We start from the raw sequence: 26,141 nt of genomic DNA on the forward strand, positions 1-26,141 counted from the left end.
CATACGAAGTGGAATACTGGATTCTTTTCATTAACTCCAGTTCAGATACGAGAACATATTTTGTGATTGTGCAAATACTAGATTCGATTCTTCAAAAGATCGACTCCTTTGGGTAACAGGTCACTGTGATGTATAAAAAATACCGGTCGAAAGTATGGAACCAGAGTTCACGATGGATAGAACAGTAAATGATTATAAAAGTTACGCAATTAGTACATATACAAATAACTTTGCATCAGTGTTAACACCAACATCAGTGTGAAAAACAGCTCTAGACGATTTTGTTCGATGAAATTATATAAAAACGAGCGTTACGAGGCCGAACAGTGATTAATCAATCCGTGAATAAGATGGCATCTGGACGTCACGACATTACCGTCGATCGAAGAAAATTAATCGCTGTTCCCGAAAGGGAAAGACAGGGAGGCGGGTCGGAGGATTTTCGGGTCGTATTGCGCCTGTGAGTTGAACGCAATTGAAGCCCTTCAAAATCGTTCCACGGCTAAATCCTGGCTTTGGCAGCTTCCGCGGGGCCATCCGGGCGAAATTGAATGAGAGAAACGTTATTATGCCGCGGTTGAGCGAGATGTATCAAAGTCGAAGCAATTAATACGTCATCAAAGCGGCGGCGGCGTTGGAACGCGTGCAATTCCTGAGGCCACGAAAACGCGAGAGGATGTTACGCGTTGTGCAACGTTGAACGTTAACGGAACGAGGAGGAGAAGATGCACCGCGGCGTCTCATCCGAGCGAGAGAGATCCGAGCATGCTCGGCGTTGAAACAATTAGGCAGAAACGCCTCTAATGACGCGCATCTGCTCAAATTCGGCTAGCAAAATTCCACGCCGTGTTAACCCTTAATCTTCATCCGGGTCTAACGTGACTAGCCGTGATGGAGCGATAGACAGATTCGACCTGGTTATTCATGAGGATGATTTGCTAAGCACGGTTCGGTGTTGTCTTTCCTTGGATGAAAAAAATGATTGAGTGTTTCAGAGTATCCGAGATTCTTGTCACGTTACTGATTCTACTGGCAACCTAATAACATTGCATTCCTATGACACGGTTAGAGAATTATTGGGAAATCCACTGAATAATGTGGAATTCCTACAACGCGGTTAACACGTTCACTGCCACGTCATCCAACTAAGGGTGATACGTACATTGCAGAAAGAAAAAAAAATTGTCGGTATCATTTAAAACCAACATTATTTGCGGAGATTTATGATGTGCAAAACAAAATAAATAATTTTGATTTTATGATATTGTAATAATAATTTTTCTATTTATAATCTTGCAATATGTTATTAGTGTTCGTTCAACGAAAATTAATTTCGACTAGCTCAGCACCCACGTCTGACTCTAAATACGACCGCAAAGGGTTAATTCCTTCGTCTTGTATAACACGGAATTACCTGTATTCACTTAATTCTATCTTAAACGTTCTAGTGAAACTTGATATTCTATCATAAAAAAGCTTGATAAAAAAAATGATAGATTTATAAATGCAAGGGATCGCGTATTTCTAATTTTCACAGATACACACGTGACAAGAAATAAATCTGCACGAAAAAAGAGAACGTCCCCAGACTGGGGAGGTAACGGCTGTGCATAAATTTTCCCTCGAAAACGCAAAAGCCTGATTCTTGCCGCGTCACTGGCCGTTCGGTATCAAGGATGCATCGTGTTCCCATTGCGCGTCGTTTACGAGGAGGGTAGGATGGCGTATCACCGACAATGGAGGCGGTCGGGTTTCTTGCCTCGAAAATCCGCGACGGCGTAATCCACGGGCCGGCGTATCTGCCGGCCATAAATATTTCGTACAATGGTAACTATGTATCCCCTCCCCCCTTCCCCATTCCCTTGGCCGTGGGAGGGATTTCCCGGAGCGCGGGCTCCCTTTGAAAATCCAAGATCGACTGGCTTTTCGTCGGACGTCCGTGATGAATCGGCCGCGGCGGAACAGCTTCGAGGGGTTGGTCGGGGCAACACTAATCCCCTAGGACCAAATATTCTTTTGCAATTACAGCAAAAATACCTTATGTTACAATATTCAAGATATTGTACAGTGCGACGAAGAAAAAGGGTCCGAGACTTTGAGTGACTTATAGTACTCGGTGAGAAGAAAAAAATTGTCTGATCATTGTAGGTCTTAAAATCAATCCTTTATGCGAGTCTCTTTACGAGACTTTAGTTTACTGATCACGGATAAATAATATCGTGGACTTACGACAACGAATAGAAAATTATGTTGAATACGAGAGATGGAGGGGGATATTTGAAAATGTACATCGATCCTTAAACTCTTGCCCTATGATATTCTTGATGTCCGCAGTCTCCAGAATTACTTTACCATCAATAATTCCTCAGAAACAAAATGAATTCGTTTACTTATCGCAATTGTACATTTACTCTAAAAGTTAAATATTAACATCAGCAATCTAGTATTTCACTTTGACTCAAAGAAAACGAATAATACGTCTGTTTGTTGAAAGCATTTTGATATCGTCACCACGAGTCCGACCCGATGTTATAAGGCAAAGGGTTAAATGAAAAAAACGTTCTTCTTTCTTTTCGTCTTATTTTGGCATGTAGAGAATCACCACTCAGCCAGTTGTACCACGATTTTCAGAGCCTTTCTGTATAAAAAACAAATCTATTCTGGACTAATGATCGTGATTACGAAACTTTCCTTCCAGTTACCGTTGTCTCGAGAGATGGTCGACCTGACGTAGCGAAGGGGTGGGTCGGTCGCGCAAGGGTGGAATGGCGGACGGTCGGACAGATGCCGGTGGTAACCGGGGCGCAGAATAGAGGCCAATAATTCTTTGTGCCCAAGCGGACCATGGGACGACGGCCGTATACATATATGTATACCTATATGTTGTGCTAGCGAGCGAGCGAACTCACGGGATAAGCGTCGCCTGGTGTGTGCTGCGGCCCGTAGATAGCGGGCACATCTATATAAATTGCATCGTTTCCTTTGAACAGTCCATCATGGTCGACCGATCCCGTTCTATTGATTAGAACTCCAATTATTGGCTCGGACCGGCTATTTTTATTTCCGTCCTTCGACCACGCGGCAGGGAGGGGCTTTTATATCGCGCGACCCACGCGACGAGGACCATTTAATTCGGTCCCTCCCCCACCCCCATTTTTCGCCCCTTTTTGCGAACGCCCGAGCGATACCACCGTTTATCTTCCGACTTACCGTGCCCGGCGAGTCGTCGCGAGATACGGAATTGTCGAGATGTAAACCTTGTGACAAGTTTGCTCGAGCCTCACCTGGGGCCCCCTTAATACTTTGAAGAATCTCCGGGCAATCGGCGGGACAGAGAAAGTACCATTTTTCTGCGGGAAGTTTCTCCGTTATTGTCTTGACAGTGGTGTAAAGTCTTTCGAGGAAATCGCACTAGAAATTTCAATAAATGGTAAAATGGTCGGTCTTGATCGAGGGCAGTGGTTAATTGAAAACGTATTACTGACGCTGAAACTCTAAGCGGATGATAGGTATCTTCGGTCAATATTGATATCATCGGATATCAATCAGTAATCTATTAGTAATCTACCGTTGAGGCTGGGTACCAATGTCATGAGATGTTGAAGACCCTTGATTTCAGTAGATCACACACGACACCACAGTAAACAAGAATTAGTAATTAAAGATTAAAATAATAATAATTTATAACAAAAGCCTGTTGAATTACAAAAGTATGTACCTACATAAGTGACAGACTTGTAAAGTTATATGTGAACAAAACAGAGTTTTGTGTTAAACACGTTTGGAACCCGAGTAAAGAAATCAACTAGGTTCCTATAATGGTTCGTATCATGTACAAATTCCGTTTATTGAGCCGCTATTATTAAATCTGTAAAATTACAGTAAACGAAACTCTCGTAGGTTAAAAATTCACGCATCACCACAGACTGAAGCACGAGCATCTCGATAATCCTGATTAAAAGATAAATCGCAACGCAAAATAATCTACCTATCTTTCTGCACGCCTTTAACGTTCCGTTCGCGCGACCGAGTTCCCATCTCCTCGAGATGTGTCGTTACACTCCACGGAACATCGAACGACGATCACCGGTGCTCGTTCCAACGATTTTTCCGCGTGTTTTCAAAGCAGTTCGGCCTGCGGGAAAGAAGTTCGATTGAAAGGAAAGTATCGTTCGTGGGATCGTCCCGACGACGAGCGTGCATACACACGCGCACGCGTGTATACGTGCTTCAAGTATTCAAACACCGTGAGGGGGGAGAGTGGGGCGTGATCGAGACCGGGTACGATCGAGCATTTATCGATGTGAACGTTGAACGATACGCGGTGCAACGTCAAGAGGGCTTGCCGCCCGATAAGCCGTTCTGTTTCGCGTTTCCAAACGGAACTTTGCATTATCGGCCGCGCTGGCAGAATCCCCACCCCTTCCCTTATCAAGCAGCCCCCTTATACGCCTCCAATGATGCAGTAATTTCGCGTTCGCTGGACTTGAATCGTGGGCCGGTTCAACGACGACGGTTAAAAGGGTTTTTCCACGTTGCCCGACACGATTCGATTCGTGACATGCAATTTTCGAGTCTGGATCGCTTTGCACACGACTTTCTTGCAGTGAGAAAAACTCTGTTGGTTTTCGAGCTTTTTCTGCAGTGAATTTTCATGCGAAATTCATTTTTACTTGGACATTCGCGTTTCTCGCGATAGGCTTTTGACGCGAATGTACTGCATTCGCTTGTAGATTTTATATTTTTCTGCTTTGCAGTCGAAAAATTTCATCGTTTATCGTTTATTTTCTTTTACGCCGATTAGATACCAGCGGGTGTGTATTTGTATATATTTCTGATATAGATTGAAACGCATCCAAGAGAGAAATTATATACCGGCGATTTATTCAAGAAAGAATATCAAAATAGAATTAGTTCAACCTAGGCGCATTATTATCTCCATTTTATGTTTTCACAATATCTCATCAAGGAAGTAAGGATATTCCATTAAAGAGAATGCCAGATACCCAGAGTGATCTATGACGACCGTCTTCGAAACGATACGGTGGTAGCAAACGTGTTAAATGAGCCGTACGTAATTTCTCAATCGAACGTATCATAATCTAAAGCAATGCTCGGCACTAATTACAGTGACCCACACATTCATTCACATACTATCGAAACAACAATTACCCGTAAAAGCTTTTACGAAATTCCTATTTATGTATCCTCGTTAACTTCACCTTCATCGACCATTCGGGATGAATTCGTTTTAATTTCGAAATAAAACTCACAGTCTTATAAACAATTTAGCCAAACAAACAAATCTGACAGGCTATCGCGAATAATGTTATTGTAAGTGCATAAAATGCATAATAACTGTATAACAGCTCGTTCGAACATAAAATGTTCACCAGCGTTGACGTCGCTAATGGTCCCCTTTCCCTTTATTCTCTCCTTTCTTCACGCAAGGTGTGATAACAGGGGGGCAGGCGCGCGTGCGCGTCAGGTCCGGCGTTAACCAAGAGGCAATTTGTCATTGGGGCGCGGAGTGCCGGTAATGATCGCAATCGAAATGACAAAGCCGAGTTGTACGGATCGCGATGACTCCCTTAATCCGCCGTTTAAAGGCCCCCGAGACGGCCTCAATGTGCGAGATGTTGCCCGTAAGCTTCTTTTCCGCGACGCTGCAAGGCGGATTAGCGTCGGAAAGAATTACCTCGGCTGATCTCCGTGAAACCTTGCAGCGCTGCAACGACGAGGACGATCTCTATACGTCGGTGACCGGGTGTGCGGGTTTTTAAGTGGGACGCCCCGCGACGCTAACGTGTAATCTTTAAGTGCCATCCTCCCCGCAAGGGATTACTAAATAGAGAAATAAATTAACGAGATAAAGCGGCACGAGATACTTTTAAATCCGCCGCCGGTGTGAATTTCTTAAATGGCCGAACAGTTTATCGTCGTCCTTTGTCTCTCTTAGCTTCTCTCATTTCTTTTCGACGAACCACGCCACTTTTCGGGAGACCCATTTTTACCGCTCTCCTCTCTCGCACTCGAGAAATAATTATCGAACGTGATTCCTGGAATTTTATCTCCTTTCATTTATTTTTATATTTCAACAGTAATGTCTCGATGAGTGCGACGTACTTTTTCAGCCCCTCATAAATTTGTTTTTTACCCGAAGCAGAGCCTCTGCTTAACGTGTGAATAACGCCGTTGCTGTAAAACACCCTATATATTGAAGCGAAATAAATTTCAGACCAGGTTTAGAACATACTCTCTCTCTCTCTCTCTCTTTTTTTTTTTTGCGTGCAGTAATCTATGAAGCTATGCATTTTTAGCAGTCTGGTTATCATATGCATTAAAAGAAATTCCATTCAGTATCGACTCTCTGAGCAATCGATTTCACTTCCTGAAACTCCCCGACCAAACGTGCCCGTCCACGGGATTCAATACTCGGGTTATATGGCTCCGGTGGTAATTTCGTCGCCTATTTCCTCGAAACATCGGCCCGGTCGGAAGCCGAAATTATTTAACGACAATCTACCAGTGCGATCTTCTCGTCGGCAGCATCCGTGGCTCGGTTTTCGCTACGTGTGGCGCTTTCGTTTCTCTCGTTTCGTTTCGCCTCCCTTTGACGAGATATAATCAGACACGCGATTAGACTACCTCGTATACGGGAGAGGGACCTTCCTCTTTCTCTCTCTCTCTCTGTCAGTCCACAAGCACGACGAGGCACACACAAGCCGTGTGTATCTTCCGGGCACGCCACAGAGAGACTAGGAAGGCACGCTATCAGATAACAGACACACACATGCACGCGAGGAGAATGCTAAGCGTGCGCTAATTCACGTGTGTCATTGCAGGAGTCGAGCAGACATGTTCCACTTATTAGAACGACGGGCATCTTCCGCGTGAGCGCCAGCCGGCACGCACTGTTTCGAAAGTATTTGTTCTGTTCGATAAGGAAGCCATGTACAGACGCTACGGCTCGTGAGTATTAGGGCATCTGGTATATACCTACACGAAGAAAATGTGATGCTTTCGTCGAAATGATATGTTTTAGGCCACTCTTTAGACTACTCTAGAGTATATTTAATAACTATGAAATCATCTCGGGATTTTTTATTCCTTTATTTTGTACTTAAAATTCAGTTAAATCAAGCGGTATATAGTTTAGGTAGTTTTATGAGCAAATCATTGCCAGATGAGTAATAGCCAATTTATGACGAGCTGCTTGAGAGTCACGTGTTCCTAAGTAGTAATTCTACGAATAATGGTAAAGTATCTAGACATGCAATTGTACTTTTAGTACACTATTAATCACGTTCTGTATGTTAAAAAATTCCCCGTGTAATTTCGTATGGAAATGTGATTACAGTGTAAAATCCGGTACTAATGTACGTCACTTGTAATACAATGCGGGTTACAAATATTTGCACGCGATAACTGCTCTGAAATATTTTTCTAGACTGTGAGACTACGTTATAAAAATTGTTACAACCCTACGTTATTTTGATCCCATTCGATCCTACCCTTCAATGAACACCCTGCATATTCTCCCCGAACCTCCAGACCATCTTTTCTAAATTCGTCGCACTTAACTTCCAGACTCTCGTTTCTAAAACCATTCATAAGTAGAACTTCAAGGTTCTAAATCCATCGTACGCCTCCCAGATTCTCATCTTTAAACCAATCGCAACCTTCGTAACAAGTTTATTAGTCAAACTCAATGTTTTTATTGCGATAACGACCTCGCCTTTACCGATCAAACCCGGAATAGCTATGAAACCATCGCAGATTCGTATCAAGGACACTTCCATGAGATTTCTCGACTACAACAAACGTTGCAGATTTATTTTTCATAAGATTAACGCGTCATCGACTCTTTGGATTTTTGATATGTTACCAGAGCCGGTCAGAGTTAACGAGTTCGCACGCTGTCTGACGCGATGCGACCATTCAGCAAGGCTTGATGTCGAAATTGCAGCCGTCGTATCCGCCGGATCTTCGATGCTCCGAGCTCGTGGTAATCAGTAATACCTACACACGAGATACTGATACGCGTGGATGCATACCGGATGACGTGGTATCGTCGAAGCGTTTTTGCGCGTACGTATACAATAGAAGAAAAAAAGAGTTCGTGCGCATCTGACAACTTGATACCTTCTACAGGGTAACGCTGAGATCAAAATTATTTATTTGTATCTTAGCAGAAATCTACACGGTTTCATTTGCTATAATTATTCAAGGAGAATTTAACGTTTACAACGTTATAAGCTAAATTGATGTCCATTGATGACGAATGGTAATAATGTACGAATACTTTCTCCCAGAATGTTAGTAATTATTAAACCATTTCCTCCCAATCTTACGTATACATAACATCGAAGTCATTTATGTTCTGATTGTATCAAACTGAGTTCAATTAACAACAAACAGTCTAATAATGTTTTCGTACCTTGGGAAGAAATAAGTTAATACTCCTGGTATTTTCTACAGGGTAAAACACTGAGTTCAGAATGATTCGTTCATATTTTAACAGAAACCTAAACTGTTTTACTTCTTTCAGGTATTTTAGAAGAACTAAATTTTCCTAACGTTCTGAATTTAATCTCCTCACCGATCTTTTTAAACGATCAGAAGAACTCATCGACAACCACCTAGGAAAGCAGAATATTTTTTACACCGATCCTACAGCAAACAATCCATAAACACGTGATTTCTCTAGCGACGAGGAATTGGATGAGCACCAGCATCTGTCGATGCGTCGACGTGTGATGAATGCGTGTTGCCAGATCACGGTATTCACCGGGAAATTTCTCCGTTCGGCTGGGATATCTCCTAATTCCACGATGATTTACCGCGACGCCGCTTTGACTCGCGCGTCGCCCGAATAATTCATCAAAGTCCCCGCCGGCGAAAGGGTTATATCCGGGTTCTGGACGCGAACAGCCGGCGGCGCAAGACCCCAGGATTCGAAATGATTCCGTCAGTAAAGGGAACGACGACGTTTTCAATGGTGGAACGAACCAGCGACCCCGATATGTATACTCGTTACAAAGCCGCGGCTAATTCATCGGACTCCGTTGAAACGATCCGAAACGTTCCTGATGGCTGGGTGTATCGTTGCACGGGACCGAAAACCGAGGATTAACCGGCAGCCACTTGGCATGCATTCGAACCCGACTACTCGTCGGGAAATCGCGTGTGCCCGACGGATTTGTGCGATGCAATGCTGGCCTGTGACGATCGATCGGATTTTTCCACGTGTAAAGCCGTTCCGTTAGCGTTGTCCTTTAATCAGGATGATTACGTGGTAAACTACTGTGGACACTTTTACGTCGTCCAGTTTGGGGAGACTTGAAGTAGATAAAAGGATTAGGAACTTTCACTATTTTTCTGTTATATGATCCTAGTTTATATATTGGTCCTGAGAACTTCAACTTAGATGTATTATATACAGACTGTGGAGTTTGAGGTAAATGGCATTTTCGAAAGTAGTTCATAAAAAGAACAAATGCAGGAAGGTCTTCTCTTAGGTAAGAATAGAATAGAAAAATTTGTTAGTATCAATTTGGAAGTTCCTCTAGAAATACGGAGACGATGATGCCTAGTTTCAAGTTACAAAGATGAACTTGTTTTACCCCTAATGAAACAATCTGTAAATGCAAACCTGGTCATTCCTCAATAGCCGACTATTTCTCCCCGGTTCGGAGTGAATATTCCCAGGGACGATCTTTGGAGCCCTTAATCCTCGACTCCTGTCACCACAGCTAAAAATCCCCGGCACCCTTAAATCACCGACTGATTCCAAACGGTTGTCCAACAGCATATATGCATACACAGAGAACGAATAGTTCCCAATAGTGGAGTTTCAGCCTCGCTGGCTCCGTGGCCATTCATCCCCATTCCCCGGCAATTTTATTTACAGTCGTCCAACGAAAGTCAGAGTCACCCCCGTGGGGGACGGTAGCCGTGATAAAACACATGGCCAGGACTTAATATCGCGTAAGTAATATTTTTATTCGAGCACCCCCGTAGAAGGGGAGGGGACGTGCATTAACGTCCTGTTCTATCGGCGAAACGGCCGCTTTCATAACGGGGAGGGCTATTAATTCTTCGAGAGGGTTATCTGCTTCCCGTGAAACTGCATTTCGTGCGTTCGAGGGGCTGGTCGGTCGGTTGGCCTATACGCGTTCGTCGGCCCTGCCGTTCAACCCCTTTGTATGGCCGTTTCTCGGGCGATTCGTGTTACGCGCGGTATATCTAGCGTAACGGAAATCCTGCACGGTCGTATACATGCCCCGGGTATATTTACACCGGAATCGATGAGAGTTACGAGTTAACATCACCCCGGGTGCACGGCCGCGGCCCGAGGACGCCCCCAGGATTGACAGAATTAGGGTCGCCTCTCACGCACTGTAACCTTCCCTCTCTATCCCCTCGCCCGAAATCCCGCCAAAGCAACAGGACAATGTTAATGGCCCCGATGTACATGCCATATTGTTTCACGAACCAATCCAGGATGCGCCACGACACCCGTACCGTTATAGTTACGTGACCGGTGTCGTTATTTAATGGGAAAATGGACTGGAATCCACGGCGCGGGGGGATTATCAAAGCTGGATTATCGCGTTGCTTGGTTCGATATGAGAAATCCGGCGAGAACAGAGGACCTTACTGTGGAATCTTGATTGACACAGTCGTCGAAACGATCTTTTAATGGTTGACTTAACCACTTCCTGAGTGGTACGCATAGATACCATAAATACCACAAATATTTTATCTTCAGGGACCAAAGGGTTGAACCGTCACGTGCTAAGACCGAGGAAAAATTCTAGGTTCCTCCATTTATGTTCTGATAACAAACCGGGCAAACTTGAAGACCGAGTACCTTAAACTCACTAAAAATTAACGATCGAACATAATGATACAGCGAAGTGTTAATTCTTCAGTGAAGAGTTTTTAACGTTTGTATCTACTCTAGGTATCGTGTTCTAAACAAAAAACATATCAAAACATGTAATATGACAAAATGCGCTCAAACACAAATTAGAGACTCAAGGTAGAAACTATTCTTCGGACCTAATAATATAAAACACTAATTTCAGAAACGTCCTGGATGTAGGTCTGAACACAGATTAAACCATAATTTCTCGAAGATACATCGACCCAGGCCTTCCTCTTCACCGTCCTCTCCACACGATTAACACATCCCGCGGAGGAATCCGTTGGTAAGAATTCGTCGGATTTTTTTAATCAATTTCGAGGAGGTACTGCCCGCTCTCCTCGTTGCCCTACGAAATTCCAGCGTGCGTACACCGCGTAATTACGCCCAGTCGGGGGTAAAAACGTGTCTGGGTAGTTTGGCGTGTGCAATTTCTGGCGCACCCGTTCTCCATGGCGTCGCGCGTTTCTCCCCCGTAGGGCTTTTTATTCCTGTTTTCCTGCGCGGGGGCGTGCGGCTTATGCGGCGGCGATCGTGTGTGCACGCGCGCACGTCACTCGGGAGAAAAGGAAAAGCGCGGAAGAGACGAGCTGCGGCCTCATTAACGATCGCAACAACTGCGCAAAAAACCTCGTGCAGCAACCGGCCGAGCGATGGCGTCTGCCCGGTACGAAAGATGAAACCGCTTCGTTTCATCGGATTTAATCGACGATCCTGAATGAAATGGTTTGCTGAAGGCGAATTTACACTTTTACATTTTGGATCTGCATGGCAGATGATTCATCCACGATCCAGTCGATTCGTCAAAAATGGCTCTACTTTGTTCACTGGTCATTTTGGACGAAAATGCACGTAGATCAAAGCAGTTTTCAAAGGGAATTTACACCTTTTCATTTTGGGATGACCATCGCGGATAGTTCATCTAGAATGATTGCGAATGACTAAGTTGATGATTAAGTTGATCCAATAGATCTTGAAATAAAGTGTGGTACTCTCCATTCTCTTATTTGTTATTAAAACTCTTAATAAAGTACTGCCCAAAAATAGTAAGAATTGACTAAATCCATATTCACTTTGGAGGAGGATGATCACTTTGTATGAAATATGGATGAAAACAAAGTTTCTCGGTGAATCGTCCATATAACACATCTGACATGTGAAGTGCAAATTCGTTTTAACTGGAGAACAGCAAATTGAACGAGCCGTAAGAAGAATATCAGAGGAGATCGTTAGTTGTTTGTTTCCTATTAGAAATTGACTAAGGATATCCGTCGGAAAATTGGAGAACGAAAACAGAGGCCCAATTTGGCACCATAATGGCATTTGCATCGCTTACGTCGCGAACGAGTACTGCTGGAGAGGTGTAGGTTTACCCGCGGCGTGTGAAACTTCGAAAAGTTGAAAATTTCGGGTAGTTCGTTCCTTTCCGTAGACATTTATGCTCCAAGTTTACACAACTCGATATTACCTTGACAAGACGGATGTTCGGAATAATCAAACTTCTGCCGGCGAACAAGCACGATGAATAATGTATCGCGCGGTCGCATGCTACCCCACGCGATATTTCTAATACGCTTTCGATATCGTGCCCCGGGAACACAGTCGAGATATTTATATTCCAGCCGCACGGGGACAGGATTAATTTTCAAAATTTGCTTGAAATTCGGCGAATCGTGGCGGGTGATCACGAATGCACTCTATTGGGATATTGAACCGGCCGAAAGAATCTTCTATTGTTTCTTAAAGTGAGAAAGAAGATAAATCGAACGTGAAAATTATTATTAGAATTATTATGAAATAGAATTATCAATATCTGTTATATTTATAATTCTGTAGAAAGAAGTTACGCGAAAATGTCGCCCGTTCACTCGCAGAATCGTTTCTATACATCACGAAACCCCCGTATATTTTGTTGGCCCGAAGTTGAACGAGATTCAGTAGCGCAAATAGTTCGTGGACAAGCGCGGAAAGTTCGGTTCTCGAGAGTTCCGGGTTCGAACGGTGGAAGCTAATGCGGTGAACTTTCAACGAAGTCGAATATCGTTCGAATTAACGAAATTATTGGAGCTGATATTTTGTAGGATCGCTAATTTCCAACGAGACGATACCGCTCCGGTACGAACCTCGTTTCCAACTATCAAACGCAATAACACCTCTTCGAAATATTCTTCGAAACTACAAATTTAACTCTCTCAAGAAGCTCTCGCCGAAGTTAAAAAGTACATTATTCCATTCCTCTAGTCTTTGCCACCTTAAACAATAAGAACAGATAATAGGCCACAATGAAAGTACAATCATCTAATACGTTTTTTGCTATACCAATTTCGATACCCATCGTAGCTAAATAAAAAAAAAGACTATCTACCGGTTTCCACTTTTAATAAGAGCAAAGTGAACTACAAAACGCCCACAAGATTTTTCATTTCCCGGTGTAACAGCAAAGACCGTTGCAAGAAGAAAGTCCTAATCCTCCAGTGAAATATTAGAATTACAGGAACGAGATTCCAATGCATTTGTGCAACCTGTCCAAAGGTTCCAATTTATGAATCGTCGATAATAAAATGGCGTGCAAGATATGGCCCTCGTGACTCGGCCAACAGTGAATAAATTCACCCAATTACTGGGCCGTTGGCGAGGGTCTCGGGGCAACGGAATGCAAGTCTTGGCGAGCAGAATGCCGTCGAGATTCGCGCGACCAGCTCGCGATCCAAAGGGGAGCAAAGTCTGAATAGCTCGTGGTCTCGCGCGTTAAGAGGTCCTATGGTCGAGACGGTGTACGCGGCGTGAACATGGTTCGCGCCGTGGCGAGAGAAGCGCATTCTCGATCGTGGGACGCGAAATGCGGCCGGATGTTTGTCGCACGCCCAATCAGCGCCAATTCAAGCTTCTCTCCTCTCCTCTGCCTTGCATCGGCGCTAAGCTCCGTGGCTGCAGCAGACGCATCGTCCCTTCCTTTCGACCGAGCCCGCTTCGGCCACGCGCGCCTTTCGCATGACGCATACGCCCGAGGCTGCGTTTACCCGCCTTACATGATAATGAAATCAAAATTTTCAAAATCTCCGACAAGAAAGAAATTCGAATCATCATTTTCAGATACGGGATGATTATTGAAACCGTGTGGAAATAATTGAACCGATTTTGGACCAAATATGCCTGATATCCTTGCCGGAAATGTACACTTTTAAATACAATAATCGGATCACCCGTCGATGAGCTACGGAGCCTATAGCCCTTCCTTTTTGCGTTCGGGGTTAAAAATTGATAATGTTTCGGCTCTTTGCTTTGGGTTACTTCTGGTTGGTAGTAGTGTGCGGTGGTGGTTTTGAGAAATTTAAGAAATACAGTAGTACCTAGATTAACACTAGAATTACCAGCACCGAGTGTATGAGAAGTTACATTGTGTAATATATTCATATGTTTAATATATAATGCAATATTGCTTAGTATACTATTACACTTTATATTAAAAGTGTATAAGAAATTAGAGAATCTCGTGTTGGATCACCTCGCCCACGAGTTCCCAAAAAAGGCGAAACGAAACAGGAACGAACAGCGTGCTCCGATCGCGATAAGGGGCTATAAATCATCCGTGCCTTTAGGAGGCGTCGTAAACTCTCAGACTCCCAGCGAACAACCGGTCGATCGGCTATCGATCCGAGCTAATAAACAGTACAACACACCGTAGCATCGCGCGAGACAATTAAGAAGCCTGAGTCACCCCCGGCCGGTTGGATTGCGAGCTTCATTCCGTACGTGACACACGGTGTGTGATTCAGAGTATCCGTGGTGGTTCGGGCCGAGACTCTGCCCGGAAGGCAATAGGAACGGATCCGTAGCCGGGCCACGCCGATGTGAAATTACATGTCAATGTCCACGCGAGAGAGTATTAGGTTTCGTGATTGACGACGGTTTACACCGAGCCTACAATTGCTTGCAGAACGGCCATAGGTTATCTATTAAGATTGATCCATGTCGGGAGCCGGGGCACTGTATCAATTAACAGAAAGGTGGGTGCACGCTACGGATCCGAGTGGGGCGAAGGTAATCAATCATTGGGATTTCGAAGATACCGTCCTGATCCAGTCCAAACTATCTATCTGATCTAAAATCCTAGTCAGAGAGTCGTACAGATTCGAGACAACTGTGTTCAATTCTTTGATCTTACTCAGATTTTTACAATCAAAAAATCAAAAATGTACGATAAAATGATTGAACACATTGCAGGGATTCCTTGGAGCTAACTAAAAATTTCAGACCATTTCCGCAGATTCTATGTTCGACTGAAAACTATTACGCAAGTATCTAACACGAATTCCAACGTCGTTACGTGAAATCCAGTCCGCGAAACGACACACACCGCCGAGGAAGGCGCCACGATTCCAGACGCTGGTACGCGTGTGTCACGATCATTAGCAAACACGTCCAGCCGCGTAATTAACTTCAAATCCTGGCCAGGAACTCTCCATCGCGTTGGTCGGTATATTACCGCGAAATTAAGATATAGGTCCCCGAGGAAACCGCGCGCAGTCAAACAACTGCCAGCAACAATTTCGCGCAACGTAATTACGCCCCACCACGAAATAACGCTGGATTTCCAAGCCGGAAGGGCGAACATACTCTTTCACCCTCTCTGTCTTTCCCACGAGTCCTGGGTTTGCTCGCGCAATCGACGATGAGGGAGGAAAGCATTTTCTCTCTCTCTCCACCACGGAGAGTGCTGCTTTCTCTGGTTATCCGACCGAGCGAGATTGGGTCCATATCGAGCCGAGACGAACGCCTCCGTTCGGTCCGTGGGGTTATTCGTCTTCTCTAATTAACTGTGGACCTAGACCAGCCTGTAGTACACCGGGATATACCGAATGCACTTGGGAGGGGAGGGAAGATCGAGGTAAATTAGAATTGGACCGACCGGTTGCATCCCCCGAAATATTACGTCCGTCGACCCCAAACGTCTCTATCTGCCAGCTTGTCCCATCGAGCTGGTCAATTCCAAGTTTAACAAGATGTTGGTCTCTTGTGTATATAATATGATTCTTACAATATTGGTAAAGTCGCGCAATCTGTTCCGTCTTTTGCACATGCGTTTTATCTGCTTTCATAAAAGAGGAAGTGGTCCAAATACAGGCTAGGGTCTAAATGTGGGCTAGTTGAAAGTACACGGTCATTTTAGATGCTTCACCATAATGGGAATAGTGCGGAACTATGACTCAAGAAAAGGGAGAAGCTTATTTTAACTGTACAGTAAATCCACGATGAGTATTTGAGGGCTCCTAGGCATTAACAGGGAGAGGACCCCAGGTGTAACGCTGACTTGTTAACGAGGTTTAGCAGAGTGATAGAGTTTGGAATTCTGAAGACAATGATATTTGTTTCAGTCGCATATGACCATTAGTTTATAAAATATTTAATGTTTAGTGCCATCGAATTTACTCACCAAGGATTTACTGTATATCATAATGCAAACATATTTTAGATACATTGAAATGTTAGATCTTGAACATCCTCGACATTTTGGACAGCAAGTCTTCTGAAGAAAAAGTGCTAGTCCATATTTATACCACTTCCTCTGATTATTAATTTTCACACGAGTATCGAATCGGTGAATCGCGGAATCGGTGGAGATCAAAAGGTCGCGAAATTTCGTATCAACGTGCGCGGGGTTCGCGGCAGGTGAGCAATTTAATTACAGACGTCCCGCTGAAATTTATGATCAATCGCGGAGGGGGCGCGAAGCCAAACGGCGGTTCCGCAAGCGTGGCTGTGGACTTTCACTTATTTGCGAATAGATTGCGTGTTTGTCGATATGATGATGGGTGATTTCCCTCCATCGTCACGTTCGCCTCTCTCGTGGCGAATCGGAGAGATCCGGTCGCGTGAAATTCGGGGCTGACTCGGTGATTTCGATCGAGAACACCCACAGAATCGCGGAGAGTTTCGCCCGGAGTCTGATAATCTTCGATAATCCGTCCGTGGAATCGCGAGAATTGGAAGTCACGAGATTGGCGAGGAATAAATCAAAGGAAAGTTTCACAGTGTACAGCACGGAGCGATTGAACGGCGATCGGTAGATAGCCGCGTGAAAATGCGAAATGAAGATCTAGCGCGTGAGTTTGCCATCGAATTTTTCGGTATTCCCAGAGAATGAAGTAAAATATACGAGGGGAAGTTCAAGGTAGCAGGTTAAAAAATGTCGCGAATATCGGGGCTCGTTAATCTGACCGCGGAATTTCATGCCGGCCAGTAATAAAACTACGTTTGCCACGCACGGAACGGCCTGTTACGCGTTAATCGATGGAGGAAACGTATGGGACAAAGACTTTTGCTAATTGCACCGCGGAAATTTATCAGCCTGATATGAGATCGAACGTTTCAGGCAACCTGCGATAAGGAAATGTACCTCTGAGTATTTCTGGCAAAAAAACTGAATGGATTGAGAATAAAATTCTCCCTTGGGTAGTCGACCAATAAATCATATTACATTAATATGAAATTAGTTCTGCATATTTACGTACATGATTTATGTATGTAAGAGTTCTTCGGTACCCTTATACAGTTCTAAACTCATCATACCGTAAAATATTTTAATAAATATTTCATACCTTTCACCTTATAGTGAGATTCCCTATATTAGCCAGTGAAGTAGTACAGAGGACATACACCTAAAGTCAAAGACATCTGATATAATTCAATTATAAACTCTACGTCTGACCTATCCATCAAGATCAGTTGTTCAGGTCTAAATAAAAAATGGTAATGTCAACACTCGAGTGGCATGGCAATCGATGGATTAACATTAACCATCGGACAACGGTGTCTGACACAAGTTGACTGCCACAATGAAAAAAGTCGTACGTGGTCAGACACACAGACGAATACGGATGTACAAGGTGTCCCACCTAACTTGAGTACCTTTAGTATCTCACTTGCTTTTAATTTACAGAAAATTACTTTCAACTTCGACACATTTTTGCACTAATCCCATTATTGTATTTATTTTATTATTTAAATCTACTCTGATACATCTGTAGATTTTTCTTACTCAAGGTCACACCGTTATAGGCCATTGGATTAGTCTTGATCTCAACTATTACACCACGCTGATAAAAATTGTAGTCCCATTTAAAAAAAAAAATGACCTTGAAATTTCGAAAAATATAATCCTACCATTGGATTTATATATTTTCACCATCTGACATTTTTCCTATCATAAAAAATCGAGATATTTAGGATGCTCAATTTAGGTAGGACAACCTGCCCTGGGGCCTAAAGAAGGGCGAATAATTTTCTGAAGCAAGTCAACAAAGAAAAAAAAAATAACCAAATCGGTATTGAACTCACCTGGCCAATGGACTACTGATGATGTAGTGGGTGTAGTAGAATATACTGGCGACGGAGACGAGTAGTAGCGCCGCGACGCATCGCTTCACCGTGGCCTGCTTAACGACGCAGCGGGGACCGACGGCGCTTAGTAAAGGAACGCCAGCCTCGACCGCGGAAATCTTCATCACCATCGTCTAATCCGATGGGCGTCCGATGCCTCCTCAGATTAGCCCCCCTTCCTCTTTCTTTCGATCTTTCTCTCAGCCCGTGCTAGCGTGGCACGGACCGTTCGGAGAATCGAATCGCACCGACGACGCCAAGAACACTCCGTGACTCCTCGAAAGTTTCCTTCGCCGGGCATCGGCTCTGCTCATCGTCAGGGGGGGGGGAGAGGATGGATATCGTTTCGTTTTTAAAAGATCGCGTCGTCCCTCTTCACCCTCGACCGAGGATGAAAGAAGGCCTCGTTGGAACTAAAGAACTCCGCCCCGTTCGAGTCGGATCGATCAGTCAAACAAGAAGAAGGTTTCGTTCGATTCGGTCTCTCCGCCGGACAGTTCTCTCGCGTCGTGATCTTCGTCTCGGCGGGATTCTCCCGGTGATCGATTCGCAAGGTATATGGAGATTCTAAGTTCAGTGTTCTTGTCAGAACCTGGATTGGAGGCCTCCGATCACTTTGGGAACGCGGCTATTCTCGATCCTCTCAGATCGAAGAATACGAGCCCTGGATCGAATCCCCTGTCCCGTCGTCTCGCGGATAACATCGATGATGGCTCAGGAATAAGGAGCGGATCGCCACTTGTTGCGTTTCCAGGAGGGCACCACGATCGACATCTCGCGAGCAGCACGGAGTCGCGCCGTCCATCGCCGATCGTTCTTTTTAACCCATTTGGGCGGAATTGTGATCGGATAGGATCCACCGTTGATCTCTTAGTAGCGGTTGCCACGAACCGTCGACATCCTTTTCAGACAAATATCGATCGAGCCGATCGATGGATCTCGTTCGAGACCATGTGAATCGAGAGAACTCGAAGGGAACGTCGATAAAGCGGAATTTTATATTCGTCCAGCTGAAACTGTGTCTGACGAATCTACCTTAGCCGCGCGTCACGGTGGTCCGGTGTCTACTTCCGGTTCCACGATAAGTTCTGGTTTTACGGTTGGACCGTTTGTTATGGTGCACGACTGGCCCAAGAAACCAGAGTTTGGCTACTAGACTCTAGCAAGCAAACCGACTCACTCGTAAATTTCGAACCGTGCTTCCACTCTCTCTCTCTCTCTCTCTTTCTTTTTCTTCGTTGCTTCGTTCACCGACTTTGCCTTCTTCCTTCACTCCCCTGCCACCAACAGTCGCGCGATCCCTCCTATCCCCCTTCTTTCCTCTTGATATACGCGAATCGTTCCACCTCTCCCCGCGGTACAGTCACCCTTTCCACCTGTCAATTAGGAACGATGTAAAGCTACGATGCTCCGTGTCTTCCAGAACGATTTTCGAACGTTATCCCCTGTATCGGCTGTATCGATCTGGTCCCGCGGCGTCGGTTGGATACTTGGTTTACGGGACCTGAAACAGTCAACGTGGAATGCGAATTGAGCGAAGGGTGCGAGCCGAATGCGACAATCGTCGTGCGTGGGAGGGGATAAAGTGATCGATTGGACAGAATTAAGCGGCCCGTATATCTCTCTGAGGAGCCTTAAGGACTAAGGACGTAATACTTAAGTGTAATAAATTTTAATTATTGAACATGCATTCCCTTCGGTTCTTCGTCGACAGATTTTTTAGTAGACCTTTATTTTATACTATAATATTTGATATATTACTGTATCAAGATACTCTGAATCTTAGTGGATTCAGTTAACCTTGCTGGACTCGCGTGATTTTTCAGTGCATTGTGAATTGTGTCGATTTCTCACACTCATTTTTAAATGTTCGAAATATAGTATTTATTACGTATAGTTTCATATATTCCATTTTTAACATTTATTTATTGAGTCTAGGAAGGTTAAGGTTTCAATTCTTCGTTTGTAAGGCATAGAGTATGTAATGTTTGGTAATGTACAAAGTACAGAATCCAAACTTCAAGACATCGAATATCTAGAGTAGACAGTAGAGAATTGTGACGAAAGGATTGAATCTGAGTTATAAGTCAAAGAGTCGAGGATACACCTGTTACAGCAGTAAGTGTACTAAAAACCATTAAAAATACAACATAAGCAAAGGGGGAGCAAAGAAAAGGGAATCTGAACAGAATATCAAAACAGTTACCAGATTCCATATACACGTATCTCCCCTCAAATCTACCTCATAAAGTCTAACAAAACCAGCAGAGGAGGGAAATAAATCCAGCAACGACTCGACATAATTGACGAATCGATCGTCCGGCCGAGCCAAGCATCCCAGAACTCCCCATCAAAAAACGATTAAACAACGACAAGCATCTTTAATTTTCTTTTACCGTCGGTTGTACAACGTTCGCAGCAAGAAGTCCATTAATCAACTTCCGCGGAACCCCGCAAACGATACAAACCCATTGTCCCTCTTCTGGCGGGGATTCGCTCCTGAGCGCTCGACTCTATCTGTATCGTTTCGAAAAGAGTCCTCGCGAGCTGTCGAGAGGACCGAGTGTCGCGGAAAACCCGTTAAAATAAATTGAAAATGATCCAACGTGAAGGATGGCGTGGAACGGGGAGAATCAACGGCAAGAAGGTTCTCTCTACGGGAAGAATATCACCCTCCATTCGATTATTCGCGTCTCCTGGGAGCTGACCTAACATTTTTCTATGAAAGAGAAAGACGATACCGATATTTTCCACCCCCCCACCTCACCTGGCGACTCGATTCCCGCGAATGGCAGACGGAATGAACGATCTGTGAAAAAGAGTCGTTCGCGACGGGAGATCGCGGAAATTTAATTACACCACCGTCGGAAGAAGTACTACCTGACGATGAACTTCACCGATACCAAACCCGTTTTCCGTGGATGGTCGCTCCCGACAAATCTGTTTTAATCCGCACCGAGCGCGAGGGAACACGCCGTGCGAGTGATAAGACGAGGAAAACGATAGTTTCGATCGAGCAAGTAGAACAGAGAAAATTTTGCATTTACATTGCTGCTCGTGTCTAATTACTTGGAACTTCGATCACAGCGATGTGCCACCATCTAGAGCCATGTTCCGTGATCTAATTGCACGTGCTCTGCTCGTCGATCGCGCGAGATCAAGCCTACCGACACGGATGATCCTTGAATTCTGAGCAGTAGCGGACGCGACTGGTGGACTTTTATGGTATAATAAGCCGGCTGAGGGAAGGCATTAGCGACGAGGACGTAGCTCAACGATGCGTTGTAATGCTGGTTATATAATAACCTTAGCATCTTAACACTTTGACTGCCACGTCGGCCAAATATGGGTAACGCGTACATCGCAAAGAGGTTGGAGCATTTAAATACCGTAGCAAAATTTTTCTGTAAAATTAAATGTTTAAGAATAACACAATTCTACTGTAATACTTGTCCCTCTAAACCTGGCATACATGTTTGGGGTTGCTCTGAATACCCACACACTTTCAAAAATGATAAAAACTAAATCTTTATACTGTTATACAAGAATAGAATAACTACTATTGTCTAACAAAATCTTGAATAGTATTAAACAAAATATTTTGTACTCAACATATAAATATTTAACGTTTCGCTCCGTAACCTCGCTTGATCAAAAAAATATATTTAGTTGAAAAAGATCTCGACCGCAACGGGTAAAAATTTATCACCGATTATACCGACAGTCCTGTACGCTTCAGTACAGAAACATTCTCACTCATCCATCTCTCCCGTATAAAATCACCAACTAGCTACTGTAAACAATCCTCCAGTCCGCCAGCCTACAATCGCGAGAGATCGCATAAAGGGATCCAGCGAAGGAATGGTCCCTCTGGTTTCGGAACGGCGACGTCGCACGACGGCTAAAAATTTCCCCTGGACAAATATATTTCGTTATCTGAATTATTCATCGCGTCCGGGTAATTCCGAATCCCCTCGAAATCTACCGTCGCGAGCACTGTGCTTAATTCAAGAGACACGTTTTGGCTCCCCGAGTGGGTCGTTAGTCGGATGCATCACGTGCGCGCGGATTTAAAGGGCGATGCTCAGGCAGTAGAAACGCGGGCCCACCGGTTGGATCGCGTTCAGGGACTACTCGATCGCCCGCGAAATCATTACGCGAAGGTTCCCTGATTATTCCTCCGAATGAACCAATCTTTCTTCTGTCGACCCGCGCGCGCATTCGCTCGCCCCACTCCCTGAACCGCGTGGAATCTTGGCGAAAGCGTTTGTCTGCCCGTCGTTGGATCCACGGATCCAATTTCATCCAGAGGAGATCCCCTTCCCCTTTCCTCTGACCCCCACCCCACCTGGTTACTCGTCCTTCCGCGGGTATATTTACAGGCATCTCGATGCACTCCAATGGCGTTTTAATCTGGCAAATGCATTCCGCGCTAACCCTCTCCACTTTCCGCGAACTTTTCCCAGCCGGAGCTGATCCATCGTGCAACGGGAAGGTGGGGGAGAACGTACGATTTTTTTCGGCGGACCAGGCGTTCATTAACCACTACCGGAATTTTTCAGGCTGGAAAAGATCCAGCGGGAAATAATAGGGTGTCTGATAGGGTCCGTTGAGATGCACGAAGATTTTATGGAGCTTTTTGTTAATCGGTATGTTGGTATCTTCGATTTGATATACAGTGATTTGCAAGTTTGTTCGCGGAAGGCTGTCATTTATGTATGACCAAATTTACATACAGAAATACGAATTTTATTTCAATATTCGTAGTACCTAGTTGTATGTTAATAAAGAAGTTTAGCATACCGAACGAGTGACCCAGCCTTCGTAATACAAGGGTGAACATATGCGTTATGGAAGAGTTAAACAATTATTTTATCTTACATCTATTTCTGTAGAAGAAACTTTTAATTAAAACTCGTTGCTAAGTATGTCTGATCGCTGGACGGTTAAATCTACTAACTTATTTCTCTGTCGATTACTGTCCCTTCTATCGATCTGTGGGAACGTCTAGTTCGTCCCAAACAATTTCAGAGGCCACGATAAATCTTTGTTTCGGTCGAAACCGTGACAACTTTTCCCCATCCGATCCCGAAGACACGAGGGGGATGGGGGCTCGCGCGAAAGAGTATTTCCGAACGATTTCCCGCTGTCACCGCTATTTCTCACCGTGTGATCAGGGCTTTCCGGTTATTCCGTCACGAGACACAGAGCCCCGAGATCAGCATTGACTCCCTGGAGGACGTCTTTATTGCGCCCTAGAACACCCCACGTGAAAAAGCATTTTTTTTTCTTCTCTCTCTTTCTGCCCCCCCCCCCGCCACCCCGCGCGTGAGAAGAATGGACACGATAATACAAGCTGTTCATTGATCGACGGAAGAACTTTTCAATAATTCAACGAAACCGATCTCTCGCCTCTAGTGACCCGGAAACCGTACACGAGCTTCGAATAGCGAGATCCATTGGAATAATTGCCTGGGGTACGCGATATCCGGCGAATAAACGGGAAAATTTCAAAGGAAATTTTAACAGTAAAAGCCCGCGTAATTGGTCTGCCGTTAATCGCGTCGTTCGAGCGAAAAAAAAAAATTAATTTCAAATTGGATAACTCGAGCCACCGAATTTCGCGAACGTCACGTCTCTCCGATAAATTAAAGAGACTTCCGGTCGATAGAGTATGATCGAGCACAGAGAACGGGACGAATAAATTGTCGGTATAACCTGTTAACCAGGAAAAAAACAATATAACAATTGAATCTTCATACGGAGAAGGTAGAATACATTATTTATGAACACCAATTCCTGTTCTTGAGTGCTTCATTTAATCCTTTGGATGTTACGTCGAGTATACTCGTCATGAAAACATGACATTGATTTGTTTAATGACGAATGTAAGTACATATTCGTAATTTTAACACATTCCAGAATATTTTAGAACAAACAAAGAAAAGAATCACTTACGAAAAAAAGAAATATGGAGCAGTACATGTACGAAGGCTATTTGACAAGGCAGTGACATTTTTTCGACAATAGATAGCGCCCAAGTCGCAGAAGTAATTATGTAATTTTATTAGAATTCATTTCAATTTTACGCTAAATGCATTTACCCTGCTTTTGTCCAGTCTACTCGTCGTAGCTTGAAAATAATTCAACACAGAAAAGTGCACGTTTTCAAAATGAAATAAAACACTCAAAGGGTTAGGGCGGAGATCGCGCAAACCGTTGAGATCGAAAAAAGAAAACAATTCAGACGAGGAACAAGCCATGCGAACGACGCGTTACCGTTTCGTAAGACGAAACTCCCAGCCGGATGTTTGCGCGAATTTACGGAGGTGTCGAGAACCACTCGCAGTTTAAAAGCTGCTGATGAACCGCGATTTCCGCGCATTACCGCAGACTTAAAAAGCAATTAACCGGCTGACGAGTCGGACCGGACGAAACAGGCGCAATTTTTTTTCCACCCCACGGTTAACTATCAGTTTTTGTTGCTCTCGTTCGCCCGCGTCGTGTTACGTACATACCGTCGTTGTAAATCCTGGCTTCTCTTTTCCATTAAAAATTCTTTGTTAATAGCCCGCTCGTTGGCTCGCGGAGAGCTCGTATACGGTGTACCCGCGACAACTGGCCGGACTGCAAATAGGTTCTTTTCGTAAAAGGAAATTTTCTGTAATTCCTTCGCGCGCTGGCCATAAACGTAAATACCTACACGTTCCCATTTCGCTGGATTCGGGCGAAAGGATCGCAAGAAAAATTAGTATCGCGTTACGTGTACTACCAGTGGTTTAATCGCGGCCTGAAACGCTAGATTCTGAAACTCTGCCTGATTGTTTTAACCGACACACACCCAGGCATACACCGCGGGAATATCAGCGCCGACCGCGAAACAAATTCCGAAAAATATTGCATTTCAGAGGGACGGTACTGGTAACGATATGAAAACCGGACGGGAACGAAATACGTTAATTAGTTTCTGTCAGCGAGCTTTTCGAAATTCCCGACAAATTACAATTTCGTTATTTCTTCGGAGACTATACGAAACCATACATACTTCGCAGAACATTCGCGGATATATTTGGTTCTCTTAATCCCACGTAAAAGCAACTAAAACCCACTCAAAGGTTTAATCCATAGTATTTCATACTACCGTTTGTGCCATAAACGGATTAAATTCGCAATCTACGTGTAACTAAATTCGGGTAAAAAAGATAATACATATCGCCTCGTGGGTTACTCGTCCCATTCTTCGGTAAAAACACAACCAATGTCTTCACAATTCTTACTCGAAAAGAAAAAGTAATCATATCAGACGTTCTCCAAGCGCCACGAACGCGAAGAAGCGTCCGCGAATAAAACGTCGCGACGCGTCCATCCGGACGTCTATCGGCACGCAACGGTGTCGAAATGACAGGCGACTGCTGACAGGTCAGGGTCCAGTTGCGGCCTGGAAAAATATGGCGGTGAAATTCCAGCCAGGCCGCAAACGCGCGCCACCACCCCCTACCAACCCCCGAAATTGTGATGTAAACCGTGCGCCGTCGGCTCGCGAGGGTTGTCACCGCGCGCCGGGGCAAGCGAAGCGACAAACGAGGATAATGAAAGCGTTCCGCGAGCGAACAGTTCTATGCTCTGGTGTCGGCGAGTTTATTGAAACAAAAAAAAAAAAAAATTCAACGAGGAGACGCTTTGGTCTGGTCGCTTGACGCGGCTGTCGTTAACGTGTCGAGGTTTTTTTAATAACACCTCACTGCCTTCGGAATGGGTAATGGATAGACCCTTTTTCTGATTTCGGTACGTTGTCATGGATTGCGTGACCTAGAAAACACGATGGGCGTTT

At 44.4% G+C, this 26,141-nt stretch overlaps 1 protein-coding gene across 1 annotated transcript in view; it reads right to left on the reverse strand.

Moving 5' to 3' along the window:
* Positions 1 to 18,562, reverse strand: part of LOC107187704 (bifunctional heparan sulfate N-deacetylase/N-sulfotransferase) — a 75,428-nt gene extending 56,866 nt beyond the window's left edge. The window contains exon 1 of the mRNA XM_015575856.1: positions 18,269 to 18,562. Coding sequence (XP_015431342.1) covers positions 18,269 to 18,441 — 173 coding nt within the window. The 5' untranslated portion in view covers positions 18,442 to 18,562. The remainder of the gene's footprint in view (positions 1 to 18,268) is intronic.
* Positions 18,563 to 26,141: the final 7,579 nt, after the last annotated feature.

Source organism: Dufourea novaeangliae, unplaced genomic scaffold (genome assembly GCF_001272555.1).
Source record: "Dufourea novaeangliae isolate 0120121106 unplaced genomic scaffold, ASM127255v1 scaffold101, whole genome shotgun sequence".
Taxonomy (NCBI): domain Eukaryota; kingdom Metazoa; phylum Arthropoda; class Insecta; order Hymenoptera; family Halictidae; genus Dufourea; species Dufourea novaeangliae.